This window comes from Salmo trutta, chromosome 4, assembly GCF_901001165.1.
Source record: "Salmo trutta chromosome 4, fSalTru1.1, whole genome shotgun sequence".
NCBI lineage: Eukaryota > Metazoa > Chordata > Actinopteri > Salmoniformes > Salmonidae > Salmo > Salmo trutta.
The window spans coordinates 10,538,902-10,548,029 of record NC_042960.1 but is presented as its reverse complement, the minus strand read 5'-3'; the positions used below and the strand labels follow the sequence as shown (position 1 = coordinate 10,548,029).

Here is a 9,128-nt window from a genome sequence, read left to right as displayed (position 1 = left end):
GGAGGGTTGGGGGAAGAGGAAGGGGAGAGGAGGGTTGGGGAAGAGGAAGGGGAGAGTAAGGTAGGGGAGAGGAAGGGGAGAGGAGGGTAGGGTAAGGGAGGGGAGAGGAGGGGTCGGGTGGAAGAGGAAGGGGAGAGGAAGGTAGGGGGAAGAGGAATGGGAGAGGAAGCCCTGGCTGTGAATGGATAGTGCTGAACTGTGAGATTTGGAGAAAAACCACCCGAAATGGCAGCCTATTCCCTATATAGTGTACTATGAGCCCTGGCCAAAAGTAGTGCACTGTGTAAGGAATTCGTGCTATTTGGGATGAACTTTGGGAGAGCGATGAGGATGTTTTTCTTGTTATTCAACCATTGCTTTGGTCGATACACACTACCGTTCAAAAGTTTGGGGTCACTTAGAAAAGTTATTTGTTTCTTGCCATTTTGAGCCTGTAATCGAACCCACAAATGCTGATGCTCCAGATACTCAACTAGTCTAAAGGCCAGTTTTATTGCTTATTTAATCAGCATAACAATTTTCAGTTGTGCTAACATAATTGCAAAGTGGTTTTCTAATGATCAATTAGCCTTTTAAAATGATAAACTTGGATTAGCTAACACAACATGCCATTGGGACACAGGAGTGATGGTTGCTGAAAATTGGCCTCTGTACTTCTATGTAGATATTCCATAAAAAATCTGCCGTTTCCAGCTACAATAGTTATTTACAACATTAACATTTTTCTATTTTTCTTTTCTTTTGTGTTAGTGACTGTACGTTTGTTTATGTGTAACTCTGTGTTGTTGTTTTCGTCGCACTGCTTTGCTTTATCTTGGCCAGGTCGCAGCTGTAAATGAGAACTTGTTCTCAACTGGCCTACCTGGTTTTAAATAAAGGTGAAATAAAAAATGTAAAAATAAAATGACTGCATTTCTGATCAATTTAATGTCATTTTAATGGACAAGAGATGAGCTTTTCTTTCAACAACAAGGACATTTTTAAGTGACCCCAAACTATTGAACGGTAGTGTATATTTGACTTGGCTGAAATTCCATTGACAGAATGTTGTTTAAGGTTGGATTCAGGGGAGAATTTAGGGGGATTTGCTCCGTTATCTGTGTGTGTACATCACCGAGTCATGGACTTAGACTGAGGTTACGTTCCAAATGGCACCATATTCCCTACATAGTGCACTATTTTTTGGCCAAAGTCCTATGGGCCCTGGTCAAGAGTAGTGCACTATTTAGGGAATACGGTGCCATTTGGGACAGAACGTTGGAAACACCAGAGACACCGGAGCTCTTTAACAAGTGTAATAGCTGAGTCTCACACAAGGCATGTTTATGAGATCATAACACAATCAGTCAGAGCTCTACGTAGATTAAGCTGAAACCCCAAGATTACACAATTTCAACACTGAATATTTTGCAAGGTTTCAGTCTAAAATGGATTATGCACTGAAAGAAACTCGCTGTAATGAGTTAAAAAGTAGAGAAGAATCGCTCAACACATATCCTACTTCTTCTCATGAAATATTACCCATGTTCCTTGCAAAGGGAGGTATTTCAGTCTTAGAGACTCATTGGAAAGAACATGAAACGTTTCCCTCCAACACAGAAACCCAGCCAGCCCGCACACACACAGGGTATTTCCACGTTACCCTTTTTCTTTCAGGGTAATTAATTGTGTTCGGCGTCAACATTCCCAACAAAGACCTCTTATCTTGCACCCTACATGTTTTCCCTCCATTGATTACCATGCGCTGTGGCCCCTACTGGCCCCTAGTAGTCTCAAGCTGATTAAGCTGGTAGTTCTGAGCTAGGCAACGAAGGCTAAAAAGACAATGTAATAATTTGTAATCCCGGCTCAATTTCCTCCCTCCGATAGAGTATGCTGCCTTACCGACATGTAGGGGTGCATTGTATAGTATGGCGTAAGACGATTAGTCTTGAAACTTGAAACTGAATACGATTACTTCTAGAGAGTTTTAAACTCTCTTCGAGCATTTCATTTCTCCTTATTGAAATAATTAAGTCACAGATTTAAGAGGGCCTCTCTCCCGTGAAAAAGTTAAGAAAATGAATGACGGAAAGGAAGCAGAGGATTGTGGGACTGAACAAGATGAGCCATCTTTTCTACCACCCCACCACCCCTCTTCTCCAATCCCGTCATCCAAACTGATCGCCGCCCAGACACGGCTGAACCTGGGGAGGCTTTCTTAGCCATAGGGGGAGCGGATGGGAGGGCCGTGTGGACACACACACACACACACACACACTGCAAATTCCACTTTTTGGGGCCACCAGTTCCCAAAGCAGAGGCTACAGTCATATGGTCTCCTTCCATTGTTCCCCAGTTCCGCCCAGCAGTCATTCCCACTGTGGGACCTAGCTGTACACACATGGGCAGACCAGCAGGCTGAACAGACGGGTGGTCAGGCTTCACTCGGCCATGGGATGCTGCTAGTAGAGAAGTAGCTTCCTCATATAAACTCCTGCGTGGCCGCCACGGCTTCCCATATGGGGGGGTGGGAGTCTTATGGAGTGCTTCTGTTTAACGACACGTGAAAGGGCAAAGTGCCATCCCTCACGGTGGTTTTGTGTGTCGAAAGGTGTGACTGCGACGCTCCCTGTCAGTATAGACCAATCAGAGGGGAGCGTGAAGAAAAGGAAGTCTTCATGGATGAGAGATGTGTCCATTGTATTGTTTAGCTAAGAGGGGAACTTTTACCACGTGTGAGAAAATCAAGATGGACAATTAACAATGTCAACAAAGGGTTTTAAATTGGTAATGGCGGACAAATCTACACACTGACAGTTCCACATCTACATGCATTGACTTGTCGAAGTGGTAAATATGACGCTCAGCCAACACACACTAAAAGAGTAGTTCACAGCAGGTTGTCTAAGTAATGAGTGGAAAGAGTAGCAGCCTACATTGTCAGAAGCAGGCAATTATTGTCAAACTAGACGACAAAGTCAGATGGGGCGAGAACATTGTTGGAGAGGACGGATTTGACTTCAAATAATTTAAACCCCTTTCAGATTTAAATTGAGGTTGCTGCTCAGTTTAATCCATGTTGACATCTTTTTGTGTTGCTGTTCAGATATTCTGACAGGAAGTTGATCCGGTGCCACCTCTTTAAATGACACTGAGCTTAGAGGTCCGCCATTATAGGTCAGTGAGAATTTCCCAGCTCTCCATTTCTTCCAGCCTTCTAGACATTTAACCTCGGAACTCTGCGACAGCGATGGGCGCTATGATGGCCACTGCCAGGGTTGACATGATGGATGTGATTGGCTATTTCAAAGAAAATAAACACACAGGCCCGAAACAGAAAGGAGATACCAAAAAATGTAATAAAGATGCCTCCAGTTTATCAAAATACGTCAAACAATAAGGAAGTCACAAAAACACGATAAGTGCTAATGACTTCCTTTGAGTGACAGCTCAAAACAGACTTCTGGTACCAAGGGACTTCTGGTACTTTAGTACGCAGGAAGGTTACAGAGGGACAAATACTTTGACTTTGTGAGTCATACAGACAACCGTGAATCGGTAGGAACATACGCATGTATCTGACACCAACTTCTTCTAACTCTGAGGCTGTCCTAATATGGACACCGTATTTATGTCATTTACTGATCAGGTATAAGAACAGTATAGCTGCATGGTTGCCTGGTAACGTGTAATAACATACACAGCAGCAGTGCTACCATTCAACCAAACAGTGATTGTGAAATAGTCTGGCATTGGATATGTCTGCGAATAGACTCCATATTGACAGCTATCCCAAAGGGGAAATCAACATGTGAAACACTATTTGCAAATACACGCGGGTCTACTTTACATTACGTCCTACAAATTCTTGGTACACACGAAAACAAATGCAAGATCCTATATCAGATCCTATATCAGATTAACAATTAGTGGCTGAGTCTTTTATCGACAATCGTTCAGCTTGTTGAGGTTACCCGTGACCTGAGTCACTCCCAGCAATACCAGCAACCTCTGTAGTCATGGGTCATTCATAACAGGCCTTAGGGTTTAGGACTCAAGGTGCAATGATTCAGCCTACAGGGTTTGGGGAGAAATTCATTTTATCCACCACATATAATATATATATACTCCTCATATATATATATATATATATATATATATATATATATATATATATATATATATATACTCCTCATCCTAGTGTGGGGCATGTGGCATATCTACCAGCATCCTGAGGTGTCAGTCGGCCATTGCCAACTGATTCAATGTCTGATGTCTATTATACAATAATGACTCAATTTCTACTTTAGATTAAACTTCACCCAACGTCTAGCAACCCAAAGGTTGCGTGTTCGAATATCATCACGGACAACTTTAGCATTTTAGCTCATTAGCAACTTTGCAAATACTTACAACTTTTAAGCTACTTTGCAACTACTTAACATGTTAGCTAGCTCTTCCCCTAACCCCAACTTTAACCCCTAACCCCTAGCATAGCGAACGTTAGGGTTAGCCACCTAGCTAACATCAGCCACAACAAATCAGACGTTTAGCAAATCCTTATCCTTGGTGATCACACACCAAAACAGCAACATAAAACACAGCGAACATGAAAACACAGCGCACATAAAAAGACGCCACCGCAACAAGCGTGATTAACTTGTATTATATAGGTTGACATCCCATAAACCTTATAATATATCACCCTCAATTGATGTAGATGGAACAAATTCTAACTAAGCGGCTAGCATAATACAATACAGTATAACAGTGTGTGTTTAACAAATCCATTAAAACTATTTGTGGTTCTCTAGCTAAGTGAAGAGGGGCCACTTACAAGACTGTGAAGGGGGTAGGAAATCCTTCAGTGTGGCTTGTATCCCAAACTATTATAAGAGCCCTCAATGAATTTGAGTAGAGACCCTGCAGAGCAGAGCACTCCAAACTGCGCTGATCTCTCTCTCTCTCTCTATTCAATTGCATTTCAAGTGGCTTTATTGGCATGGTAAACATATGGCATGGTAAACATATGTGAAAGCAAGTGAAATTTCTAAACAAAAGTGAAGAAAAAAAACAATATAAGTGAACAGTAAATATTACACATAAAAGTTCTCTCTCTGATGCTATACTCATGTTGGGCAGCGTTTCTGTAAATTATTTTGTTCTAAATTACCACACCGAACCCACACAAATCTGGTTAAATGAAATATAAAGCTTAAGACATATGGTAGTGTCCCGTGGCGTGGATTACATAAATAACTCGTAAATCAAACCATATGAGAATATTGTAGTAAAGTAATGTATTATATACTTAATATGTCAGGCTTGAGATAATAAAACCCCACTTGCATTATGAAATGGTTTGTTATGGGTTAAATAAAATCTGTAAATCATTAGTAGCGGCCACAGAATGCACCTTGCAAAAGTTTGTAATGATGGCAATACAGGGAAATTAATCGTATCCTTAGGGTTTGATAATTGGTAAAAGTGTTGACTCATGGCGATTTTTTAGCATAGTTCTGCTATATAAATATGCAGTACAGTCAGTGTACAACCATTGAAATACAGCAAGGACATTTCACTCTGCACGTCCACAAGGGATTCGTCTCCAAGAGAAGGTGCGCGTGTCCCAACTCATATTTCTAGTAGTAAATTGCAGCTATTCGGTGGAGATACAGACTGAGCTGCTGGAAAGAAAAAACGCATGCAGGGGGAGGAGGAAAATCTAGTGACACCGTGAAATTGCATTAAACATGCCATTCTCTGCTCAGAGGACGTTCATGCTCCCCAAACTCTCATCTGCTCGCTGGATGGATGCCGCCGCTGACACAGAAGTTTGACGCAGCAAGCTCTCACAGAAAAGACTTGTCTCCAGCAGCTTCCGTTTCACGGAGAAAATAACGGCCTTATTTACCTGTCACCACCGCACCATCATTTTTTATGACAGTGGTCTCAAAATTCGGATATCTGATGCGCTATTAATTTTCTTTTGAGGAAAAAGAACTCGAGAAAGAGCGCTTGACAAAAAGAGGTCAATAAATAAGGAGTACGTTCTTTTGCTGCGGATAAAGACTTCTAAAATGCACTTATTTGGAATATCTGTTCTCCTTGCCAATTCAGCGATTCTCTACGCAAATCTAGCCAGTGAATCGAGTCATGAATTCAGTCATGACTATTATGATTATGATTATGATCAGGATCAAGGGGATGCACCGGTACGTATTTGGATACAATTTTGCTAATTAACGTATGCTATTTACATTACTTTATGCATTACTATTATGTATTGTAAATTATTCAATTGATATTCAAACACATTTCAACATTATATTGGGGAATGTGGGATGGAGTGGAGGGTATACAAGTCATAATATTTGACATTATAAGTCAAGCCATAATGCAAGTCATAATAAGTTGGTGATGATGTAAGTTACTGAACATTCACTACCGTACAGTATGTAGTGGATATAGACGTCACTGAAACAAGGGGTCACATCAACGGGAGGTCATTTCATCTGAACTTTTAATGGGGAAAAGGCTCGGAATACATGGCATTTGATTTACTAAGCATATACCTTTTCAAGTAATGAAATCATAGACGGGATAATATTTATCTACAGTATTTTTCCCTCTCACAGCTGAGGGGGAGGGGAGGGGGGAGTAGGCTGTCATGGATGAGAGGGAGCGAGAGAGCAGTGAGAATTCCTCACAGTGAAAGGATGCAAAGGAGATTAAAGAGCACTTTCAAATTAGCAGGTGTCACTGTGTCAAAACCTGTGGGTGCCTCAGTGTGTGTGTGTGTGTGTGTGTGTGTGTGTGTGTGTGTGTGTGTGTGTGTGTGTGTGCCTCAGTGTGTGCGTGTGTGTGTGCCTCAGTGTGTGTGTGTGTGTGTGTGTGTGCCTCAGTGTGTGTGTGTGTGTGTGTGGCTCAGTGTGTTTGTGTGTTCCTCAGTGTGTGTGTGTGTGTTCCTCAGTGTGTGTGTGTGTGTGCCTCAGTGTGTGTGTGTGCCTCAGTGTGTGTGTGTGTTCCTCAGTGTGTGTGGCTCAGTGTGTGTGTGGCTCAGTGTGTGTGTGTGTTCCTCAGTGTGTGTGTGTGTGTGTGTGTGTGTGGCTCAGTGTGTGTGTGTGTTCCTCAGTGTGTGTGTGTGTGCCTCAGTGTGTGTTCCTCAGTGCGTATGATCCTCAGTGTGTGTGTGTGTTCCTCAGTGTGTGCCTCAGTGTGTGTGTGCGCCTCAGTGTGTGTGTGTGTGTGCCTCAGTGTGTGTGCCTCGGTGTGTGTTCCTCAGTGTGTGTGTGTATGTGTGTGCCTCGGTGTGTGTCCCTCAGTGTGTGTCTGTGTGTGTGTTCCTCAGTGTGTGTGCCTCGGTGTGTGTCCCTCAGTGTGTGTCTGTGTGTGTGTTCCTCAGTGTGTGTGTGTGTGTGTTCCTCAGTAGCAGTAGGAGATAAGGAGACAGGGATAATCTTAAACACGTGGCTATTTGATCATATAATATGACACTTAATTGGTGGGATTAACATTGCTACTATTGACTTTTAGTGTCTCAAATGAGCCTGCAGCTGTAATGATGCACTGAAAACACAGGTTCTCATTCTTAAACTCTCTTCTCCTTTCTCTCTCTCTGTGCGTGTGTGTGTGTGTGTGTGTGTGTGTGTGTGTGTTTCAGTAATGATCTTGTTATGTACTCTCATTGGCTCATAAAGGTTATTTACAGTAATACGTCTGTATGACCTGAAAAAACAAGATTTCCTGTCTGCATAGTTTCACTTCCAGTACCTACCTCTGATATTAAAGTAGTATCATTCTGGCTTATGAAATTCACTGTGTAACTAAAGGACCTCATATGCCATACATTTCGAAAATCTAATGAAAACATTAAACACCTCCCATAGGGACTGGTGTGATTGGTCTGAATGTGTGTGTGTGTGTGTTTGGGTGTGTGTGTGTGTGTGTGTTTGGGTGTATGTAATCACAGTTATGTTAACTCCCTGGAGTCGTTACTCAATTAAAAGTAATTAAGATAAATTTCATCGGAATTCAAGGACAACATGTTCAACCTTACTTTTTTCTAAATGCAAGTGGGAGGTATTTATCCTACGATGACTATGGTTAGGATACAGAGGTGAATATTTGTCCAATAACTGCACTGGAACCCAGACCATGTGTGATGTTATAGTAAGAACACATCCTGTGCAGGTTCAGTGTGTCTGCTTATTCAGTGCTGTAACTACACTATAACTCACCTACAACTAGAGGTCATCTGGCTGCATCACTCAGTGTTGGGTTCACACACACACACACACACCTACAAACACACCCACACGTGTCGAAGTGAGACATCCACTTCGAAAGAGTACTGAGGATGAATGGCTGTTCTAATGGGGCTAGAGAGTAGAACGGGGCTGGGTTGAGAGGATTGAGAAGGGGTACGTCCATGGGGGGGTGAATGGGAGAAGGGGGTGCTGTTAGGGATAAGAGGGGCGGCTGTAATTTGTGGTCACCTTGAGGTTTGGATCTGACCTCAACCCAACCGGAGCGTAGACCTTTGTGCATGCCGGTGGGTCTGTCTCAATAGTCTGGTCTGGATAATTGGTCTGGAGCTCCTTCAAGTTGAAACGTTGATTGCTTTGTGACTGTTTGCTTTATCACACACACACACACACACACACACACACACACCACACACACACACACACACACACACACACACACACACACACACACACACACACACACACACACACACCTCTGTAAGGGGGGCTTTTGGTAGTGTAAGTGCAGGAGGCCTGGGTGTTTGTGTTACAGTTGGTGAAGAATGCAGGGTGAAAACCTCCTGAGGCGATAAAGCGCACAGACCTGGAGTGTTAGAGAGTGGCTGTGGGATAGGGTCCATTACCTACTGCTCCCTAAGACATTGGACCTGACCTGGACTTAGCAGCTTCGCACTGTGTTGTTAAGGGGAATCCCTCTGGACATTGTAAGATAGGGCCCCTGTATAGAGACAGCCCCTAGCTCCTAGCCCAACCTTTACCCCCTAGGCTAGTACCCCCTGTATAGAGACAACCCCTAGCTCCTAGCCCAACCTTTACCCCCTAGGCTAGTACCCCCTGTATAGAGACAGCCCCTAGCTCCTAGCCCAACCTTTACCC

General features: G+C 43.0%; 1 protein-coding gene across 1 annotated transcript in view; it reads left to right on the top strand.

Annotated features, from left to right (window-relative positions):
• The first annotated feature begins 5,391 nt into the window (after window positions 1-5,391).
• The window catches only part of LOC115191832 (vascular endothelial growth factor C-like), a 56,834-nt gene continuing 53,097 nt past the window's right edge, over window positions 5,392-9,128 (top strand). Inside the window, exon 1 of the mRNA XM_029749779.1 lies at window positions 5,392-6,197. Coding sequence (XP_029605639.1) covers window positions 6,063-6,197 — 135 coding nt within the window. The 5' untranslated portion in view covers window positions 5,392-6,062. The remainder of the gene's footprint in view (window positions 6,198-9,128) is intronic.